A 23,102-nucleotide genomic window follows, 5' to 3' on the forward strand; every position below is an offset into this window, starting at 1 on the left:
GCCATGTAGTCATCCATTAAAAAACACACACCAAATTACTCTTCTTTTTCTTTTTTTTTTTCCTCCCCTCTGTCATTGTTCAAGCTCATGCCCTCCAAACAATGACAGAGAGGTAAAAGAGGGTTTGATGCGGACTGAAATAAATCCACACACACATACACACGTCGCTCAAACCAACTCTTTGAAAAGAAAAATTCATGGAAAACAAGGTGTAAAACTTAATGGTTGTCCTTCAGGTCTGTACTTGCCTTCTTTAAGTGTACTTTTGTCCATACTAACACTGTTCTCTTTCTATTTTTGGAGGTCTTCACAGATTTGAGTGTTTTTTGCAATGATTGATTGAGTGTTGGCTTTTGTGTTCTTTAATATGTCATCTCCAGCACACTTTACAATCCCAGCTGTCCACAGTCTGACACTCTTTGCATGTGTTTGCAGTCGAAGATGAGCATCCGTCAACACTGTCACCCAAAAAGAAGCAACGCAACGGAGGCATGCGAAATTCACCCAACTGCTCACCCAAAATGATGAGGTAAGACATTGATTTCAAGACGCTCCCTCCAGCCTTCAAAAGGAAAGAGAGGGAGAGACAGGACGGATGGTGCTGGGATGGTGGGAGTAGGAGGAGTGGAGAAGGAGAAAGAAAGTGTGGAGGGAGAGAGAGAACGAGAGAGAGAGAGAGAGAGAGAGAGAGAGAGGGAGGGGAGAGCAGGCCTTTCAGGCCGAGGCGTTTGAGCTGTCAGCCTGTCAGCGGTTAATGATAGAGCTGAAATATTTCTGTCATGAAAGCAGCTATGAAAAGCTGTTTGAAAAATACTCTTGCTTTAAAGTCTCAGCTGTCATCTCCCCCCAGTCCCGTCCACATGTAGTTCTTAAACAGCGGTGGCACTAATGACGCTGCCAACCAATCAGAGACGCCAGCATGGTTACTTAGCCTCGGGGCTCTTCATCTATTGTGGGAACCCCTGTGAGGCGTGTTTTTCGTACTTAAGGCCATATGTGAAATGTATCATTGCAATCAAAAATGAATTCAAATATTACCTTCCTTTTATCCTGTCCGCCGGAATTAGAATGCCGCTAATTGATTTTGACTGATAAAAGGACTTGCTTTCCGCCCATGTGGCCAGGAGACGTTTATGCAGAGGTTGTAAAAAATGCAGAGACAATGCCCTCCGTTGCACATCGTACAGCGAGAAAGTGTTGCTGAAGGTTTGCTGGAAAGGACAACTTTCTGCAAAGTGATAGCCAACATGCTTGACTGCATGTATGTTTGTGTTTCGAAAAATGTGCTTTTTTGTAATTTAGTGCAGAGTCAGTCACATTCTCTCAGTTAGTATATAACGTTTTACGTTGCAGGCTTATTTTTATACCAATAATATTTGCAGACATTGTGACCCTGGACCAATTTACCAATAGTTAAAAATGCATTGATTTTTCTTTTATGCCAAAAATCATTAAGATATTAAATAAAGATCATGTACCATGAAGATATCTTGTAAATTTCCTACCATAAATATATCAAAAGTTAATTTTGGTTAGTAATATGCATTGCTAAAAACTTCAGTTGGGCAAATTTAAAGGTGTCATCAGATGCCCATTTTCCACAAGTTGATATGATTCTTTAGGGTCTTAATGAAAAGTCTATAATATACTTTGGTTAAAAATTCTCAATGGTTGTGTAAAACAACACCCTTTTTACCTTGTCAAAATGAGCTCTGCAAAAAACAGTTCCTTTAAATGCAAATGAGCCCTGCATGCCCCGCCCCTCTCTTCTCTCTGTGGAGTGACGAGCCTGTTTACTTTAGCCGCATTTAGCCGTGAAACTTGCTAACTAGCACGTTATTAGGAAAGGTGATTGCAGAGATTCATTTAAAAAAAACTTACACTCACTGCTGCTGTAGGTGAAGCTGGATCACGAATGATTTGCGCGAACATAGACACATTTATGTAGATCGGGAGGCGCATTCCCTTCACAAACAAATGTAATCTACTGCATCTTCAGCGGCTCAGATATCAGGAGTAAATGACGACCGCTATGTTCATTATTACATCGAGCAACACAACACCTCAATCGCTCAATCAGAGATATTCTTGTCTAGTTTACATCCCTGCTTCAGCATTGAAACAATGGAGGTCAGACTGTTACAGCTGATCTGAGGTAAGATGCTCATATCAATCAACTATCGTGGGAGCGGCCTCTGTCGGTGTGACATCTCAGAATGACTCGATTTGAAAAAGGAGATATTATTTTTACAGATTAATTAAAAACCACTGCATGGAAGTGAAGTTTGCATCCAATGACCCCTTTAAAGGCATTTTTTTCAGTATGTTTTTTAATTGTAGTAGTAGTAATAATAATAACTTTATTTCTATAGCGCCTTTAAAAGAGCTTCTCAATGCACTTTACAATATGAGAAAATACATGTCAGATAATAAAAACAAAATACCAAATAAATCACACAAAAGAGCGCAGGAAGATTAAAATTAACAAGAACCAACAATGATTATCACAGATAGCTTAAAAAATATTGTTGTAATATGTGACCCTGGACCACGAAACCAGTCATAAGTAGCACAGGTATATTTGTAGCAATAGCCAAAAATACATAGTTTGGGTCAAAATTATCAATTATTCTTTTATGCCAAAAATCATTAGGATATTAGGTAAAGATCATGTTCCATTACGATATTTTGTGAATTTCCTACTGTAAATATATCAAAACTATTTTTGATTAGTAATATGCATTACGAAGAACTTCATTTGGACAACTTTAAAGGCAGTATTTTTCAGTGTTTAGATTTTTTTTGCACCCTCAGATTCCAGATTTTCAAACTGCTGTAACTCGGCCAAAAATGGTCCTATCCTAACAAACCATACATCAATGGAAAACATATTTATTCAGATTTCAAATGCTATTTAAATCTCAATTTCGAAAAATTGACCCTAAAGACTGGTTTTGTGGTCCAGAGTCACATTTTAATTAAATTCTTTTACATGAAACTTAGTAGTTTTTTTTTTTTTTTTTTTTTTTTTCAGTGTAATATTTAATTTATATAAAGATCATGTTCCATAAAGATATTTTGTAAATTTCCTACTGTAAATATATCAAAACTTCATTAGTAATATGCATTGCATGGTGATTTTATAGTTATGGATATAGTTATATCTGAGCCAAATATTGTCTTATCCTAATAAACCTAAACAGTGGAAAGCTTATTTATTCAGTTTTCAAATCTGAATTTTAACAAAATTGACCCTTGGATGGTTTTGTGGTCCAGGGTCACAAATGTAACATTTTAATTTCAATTCTTTACATGAAACAGCGCTTTTTTTTTTTCCAGTGTAATATTTATTTTTTTTAATTTTATATTATAAATTAATTTTTTTTTTTTTTTTTTTTTTACCTTTCATTTTTATATATAACATAATATTTTTATTTTAGGAAAAAAAAACAAAAAAACATCTCGGTCAAAAATGAGATAGTGATACTGAGTGAATGCTCCTGACACATAGTATATATGTCCATCAAATACTTTTACTTCAAACTCGCTAAATTCCAGCCTCAGCCCAATCAGAAGTGCCAGTACTTACATAGAAACCTATACAAAGTAGCCAGAAAGAAATGCTCATTTTAAAGAAAAACGTCAGATGGATTTAGAGGCTTATGCATCTCAACTACATATATATATATATATATATATATATATATATATATATATATATATATATATATGTATATGTATTTTTTCAGTTGTGTGGCATTTCGCTGTAGCTTATAATAAGTACCCTAGACAGAGGTCTCCAACATGAATCCCCCCCCCCCAAAAAAAGAAGCAATTATGTTGAATTTTACATACTGTAAGCTGTCAGCCCTGCAGAGGATCTCGCCCTTTAGTCTGCTTTCCAAGCGAAAATGATCGATGTTCAATTGTTTCTTTTCGCTCTTGGTTTTAAACAATAAACTGCGAGAGGAACGAAAAAAAAATAGCTTTCAGCGATTGCTTAGAAGGATCTTTGGTTTTTATTCCTTAACTTACAGCACAAAAGTGTTTTTCTGAGCAGATTTGAAGGTCCCCGTTTGCCATGTAATGTATGCATCGACTCTTTGATCTACAAGTGATAATAATTCTTGGGAGTTATTTACCCTGTTTTGAAACGCTTCAAAGCGGTGTCAAAGTTTTCTGTGCTTTAGGGGTGCCTGTGTGTTCAGCTGGCTCTTGGGTACTGGATGACAGGTCCTCTGTTCTAGGTGTAAGCTTTTTCAAGCCGGAGCCCTGCAGCGAAACATCAAAATTACCAAAGACAGACCCGTGGACTCCCTCAACCTGTGCCCTCCTTGTCAATATATTACAACATACATTAAATACCTCGCCTTTACGAGGCGCGCTTTATGCACAATGAAAAGCGATTGTTTGAGGGAGCCTTAGGGATACTTTATTCAACAAGCAGGAAAGGGAAAAACAGCCAGCGTATACCATATCAAGTATGGTTTTTACAGGCTTCTGCGCCTCCAGGCCGTCGTAAATAAATAATGATCAACAGATTGGCTGTGGGTTTTTGAAAAGCATGCCTTTGTCAGTTTGCATGATAGGGAAAATTTTCAAAGCGAGGAGCTGCTTTCATAGGCTGCTGGAGAGGGATTCGGGGAGCCAGTGACTGCCGACTGATGCGCTGGAATAGCTCAACGCTGTTTGAAAAGCAGCTCGCCCGACTCTCAGGGCAACTTCTCTTCTCTCTCGCTCTCTCTTTCCCCAAATGCACGTCTAGGACGCTCCTCTGGACATACCAATTAAATGGAGAACTTTCTGTCTCGCTCACGGTACCTGCTAGTTTCCTATAAAGTACTCCAGGCCTTTTATTTTCAATTTAAATGTCTATTTAAAATGAGTGGTTTTGGCTTGGTCGTTTGCAAAAATTAAATCATTTGGAAGGTTAAAAAAAAACAAAAAAAAAACAAGGCTATGTTTATTTGATCATTTGGCAAAAACACAGTAAATACAGTAATATTATCAAATATTATTACAGAATATCATCATTATTATTATTATTGAAATACATATTTTCTATTTTAATATATTTTAAAATGTAATTATTATTATTATTACTGTGATGTCAAAGCTGAATTTTCAGTATCATTACTTAAGTCTTTAGGTCACATGATCATTCAGAAATCGTAAAAATATGCTGATTTGCTCCTCAAGAAATATTTTGTCTTCTTATAAATGTCCAAAACAGTTTTTGCTTTCCTTATATATTTTTTTGAAACCATAATGCATAACTGTTCAAATGTTTGGGCTAAGTAAAATAATAATAATAAAAAAAATATTTTCATTCAACCAATCATCAAAACAGTAAGGACATTTATAATGTTACAAAAAAAAAAAGCTGTTCCAAATATTATGGTCTTTAGATTTTTTACATTCATCAAAGAATTCTAAAAATGTATAATGGATTCCACAGCCGTATTAAGCAGCAAAAACTGTTTTCAACATTAAAAACAATAAAAACCATTATTAATAATTAATAATTAATAATTAATAATAGAGCAACAAATCAGCATTTCAGAATGATTTCTGAAAGATTCTGGAGTTTTGCAGCACAGAAATCAATATAAAAAAAAAAAGAATATATATATATATATATATATATATACTTGGGGAAAAAAAAAAAAAAAATATATATATATATATATATATATATATGTGTATATATATATATATATATATATATATATGGGTCAAAGACTGCATTTTTGTTTTCGTTTTTCTGAGTAAAAAATAAATAGAATACATTTTTCCCTAATTTACAGAAGACACCCACTGAAATATCATTTAGTGTAACAATCTTGTCAGGCATATTTACAACAAAATTTAATTTATGACATATTAAAACACAAATTACTTTTACCCCAAATACTAATTAGTTGTAATTCTACATTTTTAAAATGTGTCACTATCCTAGGTTTTGTACATTTGTCAGTAAGAATTTTTTACTCATTTAAGACACAATAAAATTCAATATGCTCCCTTATTCTTATATATTTTTTAAAATGTCAGAATAAGCATGTTGTTTGAATTTTTACATAAATATTATGTAACACTGAATGACAGTGTAACATTATTTCAACGACATTTTGACATTTTATTCTCCAAAACTTATTTAAACCTTAAAAGTAGACACTTTACTTCCATTTAATGTGCTTTCTATGGACATAAAATCACTTTTGACATGAGCATCTTTGACCCATATATATATATATGAAATAAATGAAAGTCTTAATTCCACAGTTTTGACCACCTGTGTAAATATTTGAAGAATATCTGAGGTATGATGCAATAACAATATCACACTTGAACACTTCAAAGGAGCCACAACACATCTAATTGTGGGAAGTCACAATGCATTTGTCGGGTTTCCTAGCAGCAGTGAGTAACGTCAGATGTTTTATTCTGGAGTGGTGTGGAGCGTTGGATTGTGCTTGTGACTGGCAGGCGGCTCTGACAGCGGGTGAGAGATAGCTATCTTGGCAGAGGTGCACTGCGCCAGTCAGTATGTTGAGGCGAGATTGAAATGACAGAGGTCCGCAGAGTGAGTGGTGAAACACGCGCCACATAATGAAATATTCAGTCGGGGTGTAAAAGCACTAAATGCTTTCACTGTTATTAGCACCTGCACACAGCCTGATATCATCTCATGCAAGCGTGCTAATTGACACATTTCTGATGTGATATTTTAGCAATCAAACACAGTCGGAGCGGTCTGTGTCACTGAATTAACCTGCTTAGGAAGGTGAGAGAGAAAAAGAGGAAAACAGTAATTATGAGCTTTGTAATACAACCAGGATTTTCACATTTACTACCACACACCCGTTGTTGAAGTTTGTATATGCGGTAGCTGAATTTAAAATTTGTTTAAGATGTCAGTGCGGTTACTTTAAGTGTAAATTAATTTTCCAGAATATTATCTGACGTTATGCAAATACGGAAGGTGAAGCAGAGGTCCCATCATTCATTATTAGAGTGATTAACAAGGGGCTAATGCAATTTACAAACCTCATTTAGTGCTGTGTTAATTACAGCGTGTTACAGAACAAGGCATAACAGGCACGGTTTAATGTCGTCGGTTAAATTACATCACATGCGTAAGATGAAATAATACACCCTTATGTTAATGAATAAATAGCTAGTCATTGCATTGATAAATCCTGTAATTTACTGAACGTCTTCTATACTTAAGTTTCAGATCTTTGTAACGAAATGGTATCCTGTCATTATCAGACAGGACTGGTTTAAAAAAAAGAGTCTTGTGTTTTTTAACCGCTGAAATTCTTTGTAAATGGTTGTTAATCTGTGAATAATATTATCAACAGTAGCTAGGTCGAGCAGACTCTGAGAGAGCATGTTCCCCTGCAGCCACGTCTCAGAGATGGGGCTTTGTTGTCTGCCCCGAGGCCATTTCCTCAAAGGCAGCCTTTTTGGCCTGACTCAGGCACGGTAACGTGCTGCACGGTGGGTTTTACTTGACAGTTTTATGCATTTACAAGGGTTCTGTGGTTTCTCTCAAAAACTGCCATTAGAAATAGTGGAGTATCAATTCAAAAGTCACTGAGGGAAGCAAATTATAGCATATAATTATTAAAACACTCATAGCACATAGAAATTACTCAGAAAGTTAATATTTTTTGTTACTTTTTATATCAGTATGAAATTTGCTGTATGTCATACCAGCAGTTTTGTTTTATTTTATTTAATTTTAGTTTTAATTTTAATTTTAATTTAAATAAAATTTTATTTCTTCCCCTATGGTGGACTAGCGTATCATTTTCGCAGCTTTTACAGGGATCTCAAACTGATCTAATGACACAGTCCTTAAGATAGCAAAACAATTAGACATTTAAAGTCATTGCAATATTAATGAATTTATATTATCTGATTCATTACATTGTAAATATTTAATGTACAGTACCAGTCAAAAGTTTTTGAACTGTAAGATTTTTAATGTTTTTTTTTATTCTCTTCTGCTCACCAATCCTGCATTTATTTGCTCCAAAATACAGCAAAAGCAGTAATATTGTGAAATATTTTAACTGTTTTAAATAACTGCTTTCTATCTGAATATATTTCAAAATGTATTTTAGTCCTGTGATTAAAGCTAAATTTTCAGCATCATTACTCCAGTCTTCAGTGTCACGTGATCCCACAGAAAACATTCTAATATGCTGTTTAAGAAACATTATTATTATTATTATTATTATTATTATTATCATCAATATTTAAAACAGCTAAGTACATTTTTTCAGGATTCTTTGATGAATAAAAAGATACAAAGATCAGTATTTATCTTAAATAAAAACTTTAAATTTATACCATTTTACAGCTTGGAGTCAGTATAATTTTTTTTATTTTTTATATTTTGGGGGGAAAGAAATTATAGAAATTAATACTTTGATTTAGCAAGGATGCTTTAAATTGATCAAAACTGATGACAAAGACATTTATAATGTTACTAAAGATTTCTATTTCAGATAAATGCTGTTCCTTTGAATTACCTATTCATCGAAGAAACCTGAAAAAATCTATTCCGCTGTTTTCAACGTAGTAGTAGTAGTAGTAGTAGTAGTAATAATAATAGTAATAATAATAATAATGTTTTTTGAGCAGCAGATCAGAATATTACAATGATTACTGGAGGATTGTGTGACTTTGAAATCACAGGAATAAATTGCATTTTAAAATATATTCAAATAGAAAACAGTTATTTTAAATAGTAAAACATTTCAAAATGTTACTGTTTTTTATTTTGAATCAAATAAATGCAGGCTTGGTGAGCAGAAGAAATTCCTTTAAAAAACGTTAAAAATCTTACTGTTCACAATCTTTTGACTGGTGGTGTATAATTCACATATATGTAATGTAAAATCTCAAATCCCTAGTAGTTCTTTTTATAATTCACAATTATTGGAAAAAAATAAGGCAATATTTATTTAATCTGCATACAGTTGCGTAACAAATGACTAAATGCTTATGCAAACAGCAGATTTTTTTCTGGTTTAAGAATGTTTTCAGAAAAATAAAATGTCACATTTGCAATAAATAATTTTGAGTTTTATTGTCTTTGAATTAATGATAAAAAGCAAGCAGAGAGAATCTGTTTATATTAAACATTTTAGGAGGTCAGTGGATTTATATTTTCTTGTATGGAGTGTATTAAATGGTGCAGGCATGCTACCAAGAATTCTGTATTGGAGGCAGAGAATGCAACAATAACAAGCTCAAAACGGCGTTCCACTATTTTTTGAGTTGCTATTCATACCAAACATCGCCAGACCAGGCATCAAATGAACGTGGCCACACATTTAGCTTGTGAATTCTGTATTTCAGTTGTATAGTTTAGCTACTGAGCTGTTTAGAAAGCTTTCAAGGGGGTTCACCGAAATAAATGCGAGCTGTGCCCGAGTGCTGGGACTTCTTTCACGGTCAACATGCCCCCCAGATCAGCTTCTGCAGGACACGCTGATATAGGTTAGCCTGTTTGGACGTGACACACTGCTAAAACATTAATGGCCTTCAGTTTGGGGGAGCAAAATGTGATTGGGCAAATTCCTAAAATATTTAAAGTGCGGCTCTGTTAAAGCTTTTACCGTTGGACGCATCACGTCAGGAGTGATGCGGAGTAAAAGCCGGTAATTGGCGTTCCATTCTGGTGCCACTCAGTCACTGAAGTGCTCCGGCTCCATCTCTTCCACTCCAGTGCTGTCACCGGCGCGGACGCTTTGATGACTCCGCATTCTTGGCAGCCCGGAGAGAGCTGCCGTTATGATGGAGTCCAATGCACAAATTCAATCTGACAATGACAAGCCATGTCAGCACAGGCCTGTTTACTGCTTATTTATTGTCAATAGACGTCTGGTGAGATGTGCTGAAAGTTAGTCCTTTGACAAATGTCACAATTAAGCCCAGAAGATAAATTCCCACTGTCACTTTTTTTTTTTTTTTTACTAACCTGCATTTGCAAATAAGGGCATGCGTACATGTTTTCTTCTTACACGTTTTCTCCTCCTTGTGCTCTATTTCAGACACGACCCTCTTCTCATTCCGGGAAATGAGCAGATTGAGAACATGGATGCTAATGTGAAAAGATACGACTCTACCGGAATGTTTCACTGGTGTCCATCCAAAGAGATTGAGAAGGTCATTCTGGTAGGTACCTTTTTAACTGCAGTATTAATGACACTTTTATGTGTCTCACAAGTGCTTTAAAAAAAAAAACAGGTTAAGTACCGTCTTTGATCAGACAAGAACATCTAAGCACCACCTAGTCACAAGAATGTTGTCTCTTTTTTTAGAAATGACTCTCTTTAAGTGCAATCTGAAGAAATAGAAATTGCATATAATGCATCACCCTAAATTATGATGCGTTTTACTACCACGTTAAAAAAAAAAATCTAAAAATAGGAGATTAAAGTCGTAATATTTTGAGAATAAAGTCTAAATATTTTGAAAATTAAGTTGAAATATTTTAAAAATAAATTCAAAATGTTTTGAGAATAAACTTGAAATGGTTTGAGAAATAAATCGTAGAAATTAAAGTTATAATATTTTGAGAATATAGCCTATATTGTGCATGCAAATTGCCCCGATTGGGAGCACCGGGAAAAGTTGGCAGGCCAACGGCATTGATTTGAATATACATGGGATCATTAGCAGAAATCATACCATGCGTCATACTCACAGGAACAGTATGCTTGGAAATAATATTTCATGTCTGCAGTTGCATTTGTTATTTGTAGTGCTCCACCCACCTAATAGCAATAAGCTTTGTGCTTTTGGTACTTTCAATATAAAACAAAGTCTCAGCTTTCAAAAATCAGTTTTATATTAAACACTGTGTCTTACAATGATGTGTTTTTCAAGCTCTTTAATGTGGTGCGACAGATTGCTGTATTCATGTGAATCACTTCATTAAATGACACTGTTTTCTTTGTACAAATTCCACCACCTACTTCTCAAAAACATCTGTTGCATCCAACCTCTCATTCCTCACATGTATTTAATTAAAAACAATATTCTCTAAAGGTTGAAGTAGGCTCCAACTCGTTAATTATATTATATTGTTGTCTGTATTGTTGTGACTATTCAAAAGCTGTTTTATTTACGGTACAGTAAATGATTGGACATAATATTTAACGTGTTCCATTCATTATTTGCAACGTGCCAGACACAATCATTTTTGTGCTTTGTTGCTTTTAATATAACACAGCTCAGCTTTCAAATTCTGTCAATTTTATCACAAAATACACAATATAAATGTGTTATTCCTCTGTATTTCAAGTTTATAGCAAGATACAAAAGTAAAGAAACATCAGAAGGCATGAAAAAATAGTCTCATTATTATAATCGGAAAGATGATCGTTTCACATGCCGCTTAAACTGAAGTGAATACAGTGATCTGTCCCACCACATTAAAGAGCATAAAACACATTATTGTAAGACATATTTTTGTATTTCGCTATAAAACTGACAGATTTTGAAAGCTGAGACTTCAGAATGTCTCCCGGTGCTTCCAGTATCCGGGCCAACTGGATGCACATTAGGCTAGAATATACTCTCAAAATATTATAACTTTAATCTTGTACTTGTACGAATTCTCGTAATTTTGACTTTTTTTTTCTCTTAATATTTTGACTTTATTCTTGAAATATTTTGACTTTATTCTCTTAGTATTTCGACTTTCTTCTTGTCATTTCAACTTTATTCTCAAAATGTTACGACTTTAATCTTGTAATGTTAGATACGAGAATCTTAGTTATGCGGTTGTACTAAATGAATCAGAACAACAAACAAAACACAAATACACCAGACTAATAACATTCTTTTATTTACACGCTAATAACATTCATAAATAATTACATTGTAATTTCTCATTTTTTTGTTTCTTACCAGTTAACACAAAAAACAAACAAAAAAACAGAAACTGTTTGCAAACAATTTCAATGTCAATATAATTCTCATAATTGAATACTGAATCAAGTATTAATAATTTTTAGGACTGTGATTTTGTCATGTATCACAATTTCAGAATCACTGACTCCTGAGAAGTGACATTTATTTCGCTCTTGTCCCTTGTACACAGTGAACTTACATGTTTGCACATTTAGAACCACAATAACTGGTCATTTAGATACATTCAAACATAAAATGTGTCTGTGAAACTAAAGGGAAGTTTCAGAATTAGCCATATGTATGCTTATTATTAGAATATGTAGAAGTGCATTGTATTTTCACTTAAAATCAAAGTAATGAGAAACATCCCAAACCCTGTTCATGTTGTGTATTACTTGCAGAAATATTTATTCATTCATTTATTTCTTGACAATAATTTGGGGGTAAGTATATATTTGGTTTTACTAAATGAATTGAATTTTGAGTACAAATCCTGAACAGATGTATTTTACTCTCTTAGACACTGTTGACAGTGCTTGATGATAATGTGCTTGAACATGCATAAATGCTGCTGTCATTTTCTACAATGATATTCTTTCCCCTCTTTAATTATCATCGTTGTTTAACGATGCTTTTTCTCACAATTCCATATGGTGTTATTCATACTTTATTGCTATTGTGTGATTAAAGTTGAATCAATTAAATACAGCATTTACAATTTCAGCCCTTTTACATTTTAAACAATAAATAATCTACTTCTTCAGCTCATGTTGTTTTTGTACGCATGATAGTAGATGAGCTCTTACTCCATTCTTGCTGATGAGATTGTAACTGTCGTGTTTGTTTCTGGCTTTTCCACCACAGACACGCAGCGAGGCCTCCATGACGGTTTTAAGTGGACATGTAGTAGTCTGTATATTTGGAGATGTCACATCAGCTTTAGTGGGGCTTCGAAACTTGGTGATGCCTTTGAGAGCAAGCAACTTCCATTACCACGAGCTAAAGCCCATCGTGTTTGTGGGCTCATTAGATTATCTGAGAAGAGAGTGGGAAACCCTTCACAACTTCCCCAAAGTCTCCATCTTACCTGTGAGTACCTGAAAATGAGCATTTGTGGAAAAGAAGATATCTGTAAATGTTGTGTTCGTGTGCCTCAAGGAGTAAGACATTACCAGGTTTTTGCACTGAAAAGTGCCACCGCAATTTGTTTTCAAGTGTTGATGTTCTGGCAGCGGGTTCCGCTTAGCCGTGTGCATCTCAGGCTTTGCTTCCTGCTGTATAGTGCTTGTTAGCATTGGCTTGACTGTGTATAAAAAAGCGAAGCCAAAAAGCTGCCGTCAGCAAAGGCTAGCCTTTTAGATTAGACGACATCTCTTCTTCCCTCAGCACATAGTTAGATCAGCTGAATGTCACTGCCTTTAGAAAAGTAAATACTTGTTAACTAATTTCCCTCAGCTCATGCGCCGTCTTTAATTTGTTTTTTCCCTTTCGTCCTCTTTCCCCTCTCTCTCCGCTGAAGGGTACGCCATTAAGTCGAGCTGATTTAAGGGCCGTCAATATCAACCTCTGTGACATGTGCGTTATCCTGTCAGCCAATCAGAACAATATCGACGATGCTTCACTGCAGGACAAGGAATGCATCTTGGCGACTCTTAACATCAAATCTATGCAGTTTGATGACAGCATTGGGGTCTTGCAGGCTAATTCCCAAGGTAAGGAGTAGCCAAGAATACTTCAGCGCATAGAGAATACTCCTCAAGAGCTTTAGACTGTGAAACCAATCATTTACTGTGTGCTTTCATGACAACAAGGTCCAATTATATGCCCAAATGGTTTAATAAAACAAGGGAAGACATGGATTACCAAAGAATAAAAGCATGACTGACAACACAACAACATTATGCAGACATGAAATAAATTTCATGCATATGTATGTTCGTTATTAAAATGCATACAATTCCCGAGCAAGTGCATTATATCTTTTCCCTGTAATCAAAGCTCTGAAAAAAAGCATCCCTAATGTTTTTGTGCAGATTGCGTATTTGCCTCCAATTGCTGGACCGCGGCAGATTTGTTTGCCGACAAATTGACTCGAACAGATTGTTTATGCATTCAGATAAACATGTAACCCTCTTGTGCCCATCAGGATTCATCATCATTAAACAGACTGTACAAATCAGCAGCTTCACTTTCTCAGCTGCTCTTCATTACGTAAATTACACACACCGCACAAGCTGGCCCACAACAATTAACATTTCAACCATTATTGAGTACCCACTTTTTTGCACAGAAAGATGGATTTAAAGCTTCAGAATGACAGCTTTCAGATGAAACGTGTCCATTATTTTCCCAGAGGCTCACGCTGAATTGTGTGTAGTGTTGGGAAGAGCTCATCCCTCTGTGGTGGATGATAATAGCTTTTAGTCATATTGCTGAAGAATGTATCAGGAGTCAGGAGGATTTTAGGGAATTCTGTGAATTTTAGCATCGTAAAGTGTATCAAGTGGAGCTGAGAGTACTATACTCTTATTGGTGACTTAACGCATAATCAAATTAGCCAAAGTGTTAAATAAAATTGCAGGAGAGGCAGGGGATGTGTAGAAATGTGTGACTGATGGGCATTTCTAGTTGTGTGGAAATCTGTGCACTGATTCCATGCGGGCCTGGTCATTGCTACACTCTCAATTAATTTAGCTCAACATCTGGCATGATCAACAGCAGAGCACTGGTGTGTAATAAAGATTTATTTCATTAGCGTTGAGCGTATTAGAACATATTTTATCCCGCAATGAACCGTTTACTTGTTCTCAAGTAAACTTTTGCAGCAATAGAAATAACAAATGCTTCACATTTTTCTTCCAGATTGTAATTTCAACTGGGCAGACTTATAGTTGTTTAGTATGATTCTTATTAAAATGATTTCACATCATTATTTAATTTTCTTTAAGGCAGAAGAACCCATATGCATTAAAAACTGGTCGTATTGAAATCTCTATGAGATATAGGTGCAACAAATTACATCATGCCACATCATCTTAGAATATCATAAATATTCTTGCCCTCAGCTTCTCGCCATTTCAGCAAGGCTTGTTAAACTTGCGCAGAAGGTGTTATTGAATAAATCAGCTAGCCTTTTGCCAGGAGAAAGTACTACACAGGGCAGTACTAGCAGTGCTTAAGGGGTTTTGAATAAAGTACACAAAATCTAAGCTACATAATGCATTACCATTGAAAACGACAACACAAGGCTGAATTTAGAGCATGACTTTAAGGTTTGTGTGCATGTCTGTGTGGAGGGTGTATAACTTTATGGAGTGTGATCGATGTGCAACAATAAACACAAAGTTGCACAAGACCGAGTGACATGTGGTTAGGCTTTAGATAATGGTCTTAAAGGCATAGGTTACCCAAAAATAAAAATTCTGTCATTAATTACTCACCCTTGAACCTGTAAGATCTTCATTTATCTTCAGAAAACAAATTAGGGTATTTATAATAAAATCCAAGAGCTTTCTGACCCTGCATAGACAGTAATGCAACTACCACGTCAAGGTCCAGAAAAGTAGTAAGAACATCGTTAAAATAGTCCATGTGACATCAACCATAATGTTATGAAGCTATGGGAAAACTATTTAATAAAAACAAAAAAGGATTTCATCTCGGATTTCATCAAAAATATCTTAATTTGTGTTTCAAAGATAAACAAAAGGCCTACGGGTTTGAAACGACATGAGGGTGAGTAATTAATGACAGAATTTTTATTTTTGGGTGAACTATCCCTTTAAGACCATTATCTCTAAGCCTAACCACATTTCACTCGGTCTTGTGCAACTTTTTTGGGTGAACTATTCCTAAAATTAGATTTTTTTTTAACATGTCAAATGTTAAAAGATAGTAGACACTTTTAACATGTTTCAATTATTATGTTGTTATAACGTCAAGTTGTTATAATTCTAGTATAGTTTTAGTCATTTAAAACTTAATCACATTTTAGTCATGTTGCATAATGGTTAAACTGATAATCACAATTAGTTTGCTTAAAATGATATGGTTACTGGTCATGATTGCTGATTATTATTGATTAATTATTACAAAATTATTGCACATTCACCTAAGCATACGCATGGTTTATTTTACATTATCTAGTTTCCTGATTTATTATATTATCAGACATATAAACGCATTCTCTACATTATGTGAAACTCAAAATCTTCTTTCAAAAGCTAAAACAGTGACATTGCTAATAGTAATTTCAATAATTCCAAATTATATTAATGTCTTTCTATTAAAACAACAACACAAAAGACTTTGTATTATGGTACAGAGGTTGCTTAAGTGCATTTATTCAGCAACCTCAACTGCAAAGAGTATAGTCAAGATCTAAGTTTGGATTTATCACAGTTAGTCACTGAGAAGGTTTAATGGCAGATTTAGTTGCAAGAATTAAAACTCTCAGCATCTGGCAACCCCAAACATGAAAACTTGGGGAGGTCTCTATCTCTTTCTTTTTGTTAAAGAAAATAGAGATTTTCTTTTCTTTCTTCTTTTCTTTTTAAATTACATCAACGATTTGGTTTGTTGATATAGTCACAGGTAATGTTTAATGGTGTCATGGAAGAAAAAAATATTTTTCATTGTCATTGTCAATTAACACTAGTTTTGGGCGATATTGTAATATTCTGACCAAAGATTCTGCTTAATACAGGCACAAACCAGCTGTTTTTTCAGTTTCATAGAGATTAGAATATTGTCTTATTCTGGTTATGACAAATATAACCAAATTCTGATCAATCAGAATATTCTTGCATGTATATTCTATATTCATGTATATTCTTACAGTACTGTAGCTCTTGTTTATTGGTATCCAGTTGCTCTTATTTATCAGCTGAAGTTAAAATGCTTTTCAGTATGCCAGATGGTCGACTCTGATTGTTACTGCATGTCTGATGTCTTCACAATTCACACAACAGGAGATGGGATTATTCTTTGCACATTTAAGACGAAGTCTTGGTGTCTCTCTGTTGTGTATTCTTTTGTTTAGAAGTACAGAGAGAGCTAGTCTATTGAACTTCCCTACTGAAAAGAAGGACAACCCCTGTACAGAATCCTGCAGCCCTTTGAAAACTTTGTGACCCGAATCTTTTCCCCGCATTATGTTTGTCACTGTAAAAACTATACGCTTGCATTTTTCTCCAGTCGATGGATGTCAAAACAGGGCCAATGCATTATGCATATAGCATTACTGATTTAAAGTGTTTACTTGTCAGCTTGAGGAAATGCAAAAGTGTCAAGTCATGTGAATTCATACTCTTGTCACTCCTGCTTGTATTTCATGGCATTTCACATAAAAGGTTTTCAGGATCCACTTCACCAGTTTTATGGTAACAAAATGAACAGCATATAAAATTTATACCTGCTAGTTGATGGAAGGCAGCAAATGCTAAATATGCCTGAGCTGACCCTTAAAAGCGGAGGATCTATATTTCACTGTTTTAGACTAGCGTGACAGTCCGCTCGTATCCTGCCACCACAAGCTCTGCTATATGTTCACCACCATTATACCAAGCAAATCTTATTTGAATGGCCTGACTGTTATGCTACTGGTTTGGTCGCCATTGCAAACCTTGAATCTGTTTAGGCACATAAGCAGAGTAAAATGTGACAGCCTCTTTTCTTTTTCTCTTCCAGGTTTCACACCTCCAGGGATGGATAGGTCATCTCCCGATAACAGTCCAGTGCACGGCTTAGTGCGGCAGGCATCCATCACTACGGGATCAAACATCCCGATCATAACTGAACTCGGTGAGACGCGACTGCAGTCGTACTGCTAACATGTCAAAGTCAAGTGTGATTAGAATCTAAACTCACGTATCAAGCCACACCGATGTGTTCCTCGTGAAGTGTGTGTCTGTGATGTGTGTAATGGCGCACCTGAATATTTCACCGACTTGGTCAATGTCGCGTCCTCATCAGTTGTGCCTTTAATGCACTGGAAGAGACCTAGACTTATAGGGAGAGAAAAAAGCATGTAGTAGCAAAATGGATCCATTTATAAATAACAATGAGGGTGGCACTATTCCCATGGTGGGGGGGACTCATGAAAGTTTTAGATCTCTGAGGGCACTAAAGCACCAGAGACCGGTCGCTCCAACTCTCCACTGACCCAATTACAGCGAGTTACACTAGAAAGGCTGCGAAAGAGAAAGGGCCTCACAGATGCTTAAAACTTCATGCAAAACGCTCCTCGCTCACACACATATGTACTTCTGTCCTCTTAACATGAGATTCAGAAGTCCTCCTCCCTGAGGGGATGCAAAGTCCTACATCTTGGACACTTGGGGCCTGATTTACTAAAGGTTTCTGGCATTTTCATATTGGTAGAGGTGAAACAAATATTTAAAAAAACAACAACTCAAGAATAATAAGCATACTCTTGTACAAAGGCTCTCCATATCATCTGTCATTAAAGACATTGACTACTACTTGACATTGACTAATCTGAAAGCGAGAGTTTGACTTTGAGTTGAGAGGATATTTCAGCCTCTTAACAGTGTTCTTCTGTAATTCAAGAAGAACAAGCTGGATATTCAAGCTAATAATACTTCCAAGAATTGTAGACATGATAATAGTGTAGTTAACATGAGTTGCTACTTGTTTAAAGTGATGTGAATTGTTTATTTCTTACATTTTCTTGTTCTGTTTAATGATCATTCCTGTGAATCATTGCTGGCAGGAAGCTAAATTAATTTTTAAAAAAATGGAGGAGTGACTCTATGACCAAATAAATAAATAAATAAAAACAAAAAAAGAAAATTCACATGCTGACTAAATAAAGTAAAATATTGCACATATAAATCACTTGATACCATTACTACCATTCAGAAGTGAGATCTTTTTAATCAGAAATAAAATTAAAATATTTTACATTGTTACAAAATATTTCTAGTTAAAATAAATGCTATTTATTTTTCACAAAAAAAAAAAAAAGGCAGCACAACTGTTTGATAATAATGCTGAAGACTGGATTAATGATCCTGAAAATTCAGCTTTGCATCACAGGAATAAATACATTTTTAAATATATTGAAATAACAAAATATATATTTTTTGATGAATTTAGCCTTAGTGAACATAAACTTTTAAACTGTAGTGTATACATTTAATTTTTTATATATACAAATTTTGGTCATTTCTAAGTAAATCTTTTTGTCGTTAAATTTTTATGTAAATATATGGTCCATGGTCCAAAAAAAGCCCCCACATGGGTTGATCACTCTTTAGCTGCAACGGTTTTCATTGCTGCATCACCTAAAGTCTTGGCCTTTGTCCAATCATTTTTTGTTTTTTTTTTTATATTCATTTCTTTCTCACATGTGACTCTGGACCACAGAACTAGTCATAAAGGTCAATTTTTTTGAAATTGAGATTTATACACCATAATAAACAAGTTTTCTATTTATGTATGGCTTGTTAGGATAGGAAAATATGTGACCCTGGACCACAAAACCAGTCATAAGGGTCAATTTATATAATATAATGAATAAATAAGCTTTTCATTGATGTATGGTTTGTTAGGATTGGACAATATTTGGCTGAGATACAACTATTTGAATATATGGAATCTGAGGGTGCAAAAAAATCTAAATATTGAGAAAATCACCTTTAAAGTTGTTCAAATGAAGTTCTTAACAATGCATATTACTAATCAAAAATTACGTTTTTATATATTTACAGTAGGAAATTTACAAAATATCTTCATGGAACATGATCTTTACTTAATTTCCTAATGATTTTTGGCATAAAAGAAAAATCAATAATTTTGACCCACACAATGTATTTTTGTCTATTGCTACAAATATACCCCAGCGACTTAAGACTGGTTTTGTGGTCCAGGGTCACATATTTGGTTGAGATACAGCTATTTGAAAATCTGGAATCTGAGGTGCAAAAAAATCTAAATATTGAGAAAATTGCCTTTAAAGTTGTCCAAATTAAGTTGTTAATGCATGTTACTAATAAAGAGTTAAGTTTTGATATATTTACGGTAGGAAATTTTCAAAATATATTCATGGAACATGATGTTTACTTTTTGGCATAAAAAAAAATCGATAATTTTGATCGCTGTTGCTACAAATATACCCATGCTACTTATGACTGGTTTTGTGGGCAGGATCACATATTCGTGTCACACAGCATACTGTCATCTGTTCAGTGGATCAAACTGCTACTAAGTTTTTGCTGTAATAACTCAACTAGAAGTTCTTTGCACAGATTTTTAAAAAAAAGTAGCGTAAAATTCAGTTAAACGTAATTCAGTGCTACTTTTATCAGCAGATTCTCTACACGAGCGAATCATTGACCGTCAATGGAGCGCTTGGTAAATCAGGCCTGCAGTATTGCTGTTGGAATATGTGCGATTACACCAGAAACATGTGGAAAAACACGCGCTTTCTCTTGTAAACGGTTCCCAGTAATCTTTGCCCTATTGCAGTGCGGTAGATACCCGAGCCTGCACGACATCCCCGTTATCGTGAACAAACACGGCCGAACAGTTCCACGGAGTTCTTAGAGAAGCGTTTCATCCTGACACTGTACCTTTAGATTTCTAATCCCACTCTTGACATGATACTCTCGTTTATGCTTTCTCTTTCTCTGGCTTTGAACTTGTTTCAATAACTGTCTCCCCTCAACACTGTTTTATCATCATTAGCTAAGCCTGGCAAACTACTGCCTTTGGTTTCATTCAGTCAGGAAAAAAACAGTGGAACCAACATACAAATGATAACAGAACTGGGTAAGCTGTGCCTTTGTCCTCCGCTACTCTGATGCACTGCCTCCTTCATCGGCTTGTCTTGATTTCTCTCGCTGCAGCTGAGGCCTGCTCCCATGGCATCACTTTGAACACATTTTTATCCTTAGTTCTGGTTGAAATTGACTGTCTTGTTTTTGGCCTTTTTTTAAGGATTTTTTTTCTTTCTTTCTCAGAGCATCACTAGGCCTTTGATCATGCGAGTCTGTCCTTGTGGCTGTTTCCATAGCATCTCCCTGCAGTTCAATTCTCTGGCCCGGGCTCCTTTTCATCAGCGGCCTGTCTGAAAGACTGACATTTCTCTTCCTTAGCTCACAGGAAGTCTGGGAAGAAATCAAATTAGAAAAAAAACCCAAAACAGATCAAACCTTGCTTTAAGCTGTTTATTTTTATTTATTTATTTTGGTGCTGGCCCTAATCTCTGAAGCATAGATTTTGAAAGGGGGTGAAACAAAGATTGTGCAAGGCTGTGTTCAAACCGAGCGGGATTTCAGGGCATTGTCTCTATACATTGGCCGCTGAGACCATACACAATAGCCTCAAAGCAATCTGACTGCTGCTGCTGTCCAACCAAAGATGTTTAAAAAGGGGTTATTTTACATAAGTGGACTTAAATTTGAACAAGTGCTCTGTAACTTGACTTTTTCCCACTATAGCATTTTGACAAATCACTTCAAGTAATAGTTTACCCAAAAATAAAAATTCTGTCATCATTTATAGATCTTTGTGTTGTTCTAGATATGTAGATGTTTTGGTGCAACACAAAAAGAGAAATTTCAAAGAATTATACTAGTCACTCTTCTCCATGCAATTATGATGAATGGGGATTGAGGCTTTCAAGTTTAAAAAAGGATCCAAAAGCTTAATAAAAGTAGGTCATAATACTTGTATACTATATTCCGCATCTTTTGAAGTCATAGAATAGCTGTATGAGAAACAAACAAAAAGAAATTGAAGCTTTATTTACTGATGATCTTCCCCTCTAGTGATCCGTTAAAGGAGAAGTCCACTTCCAGAACAAAAATTTGCAGATAATCCAAGATGTTCATGTCTTTCTTTCTTCAGTCGTAAAGAAATTGTTTTTTAAAGGAAAACATTTCAGGATTTTTCTCCATATAATGGACTGCTATGGTGCCCCGAATTTGAACTTCCAAAATGCGGTTTAGATTCGACTGTAAATGATCCCAGCCGAGGAAGAAGGGTTTTATCTAGCAAAGTTATCGGTTGTTTTCATTTAAAAAAAATACAATTTGTCTTGCTCTGCCTGAACTCTGTGTATTCTGGTTCAAAACAATTAGGGTATGTCGAAAAACTCCAATTGTATTTCAACTTCAAAAGTCATTTCAAAATCATCCTACATCACTGCAGAAGTACCGACCCAGTCTTTGCAAAGTGAGCATGCAAAGAAGTTCAAACACCCTTAACGAAAAAGGTAAAACAGTGATATGATGATTTCGGGCAGAGCAAGACGAGCACATGACATTAAAAAGTATACAAATTGTATTATTTTTATAAAAATAACGTTAATAACATTTTGCTAGATAAGACCCTTCTTCCTCGGCTGGGATTGTTTACAACCACATTTGGGATCGTTTGAAGCCGCATTTAAACTGCATTTTGGAATTTCAAACTCGGGGCACCATAGAAGTCCACTATATGGAAAAAAAACAATTATTGTTCTGTGAGTGGACTTCTCCTTTAACAGCTGTGACCAAATCACTCCAATTTATTAACTATTCAGATCAGTTTTGTGAAAAGATCTGACTCAAAAGAATGATCCATTTACACTTCAGACATCACAACTTCTCTCAAAAACAGAATTTTCATTTTTATGTGAACTATCCCTTATTTCTGGGTACTGCATTGTGCAGATTTACCACTATTTCAATCTATATTAGTCTTCAGAATGCATGCCCACTGACGTGCATGCACTTTTTTTGCTCATTGTTTATTTGACTTCATTAACCTTGCTGGTTGGTGAAACACTCCACGTCACCCTTTGAAGGATATTAGTTGATTTCTCTACACAGTTTTCATGCACAGTTGTAAACCGCCTCTCTCTGTACTGCAGTGAATGACTCCAACGTTCAGTTTCTGGACCAAGATGACGATGACGACCCAGATACGGAGCTGTATCTGACCCAGCCGTTTGCCTGCGGTACCGCGTTCGCCGTCAGCGTGTTGGACTCCCTGATGAGCGCGGTGAGTTAGTGGCTAAACAGCTGCCACGTTGACACCTATTTACTGATTTGAATTCCTTTAAACAGATTAGCATACGCAAATCCGTTAAAGAAATTATCCCTGCAGAATAAGTCAATTCAGATCCTTTCATTGTGTGAAGGATCCTTCATATT

The 23,102-nt window shown here is 35.2% G+C and overlaps 1 protein-coding gene across 18 annotated transcripts in view; it reads left to right on the forward strand.

The window, feature by feature from the left end:
* kcnma1a (potassium large conductance calcium-activated channel, subfamily M, alpha member 1a) overlaps window positions 1-23,102 on the forward strand; it is a 249,221-nt gene that overhangs the window by 211,291 nt on the left and 14,828 nt on the right. For 9 of the 18 annotated variants that reach the window (XM_051125703.1, XM_051125709.1, XM_051125711.1 and 6 more), the window contains 6 exons: window positions 436-529; window positions 10,074-10,197; window positions 12,805-13,029; window positions 13,460-13,652; window positions 17,629-17,742; window positions 22,820-22,950. In XM_051125703.1, coding sequence (XP_050981660.1) covers window positions 436-529; window positions 10,074-10,197; window positions 12,805-13,029; window positions 13,460-13,652; window positions 17,629-17,742; window positions 22,820-22,950 — 881 coding nt within the window. The other 9 variants (XM_051125701.1, XM_051125718.1, XM_051125706.1 and 6 more) reach the window with 2 other exon arrangements.

The sequence above is a fragment of the Labeo rohita genome, chromosome 13, assembly GCF_022985175.1.
Source record: "Labeo rohita strain BAU-BD-2019 chromosome 13, IGBB_LRoh.1.0, whole genome shotgun sequence".
Lineage (NCBI taxonomy): Eukaryota > Metazoa > Chordata > Actinopteri > Cypriniformes > Cyprinidae > Labeo > Labeo rohita.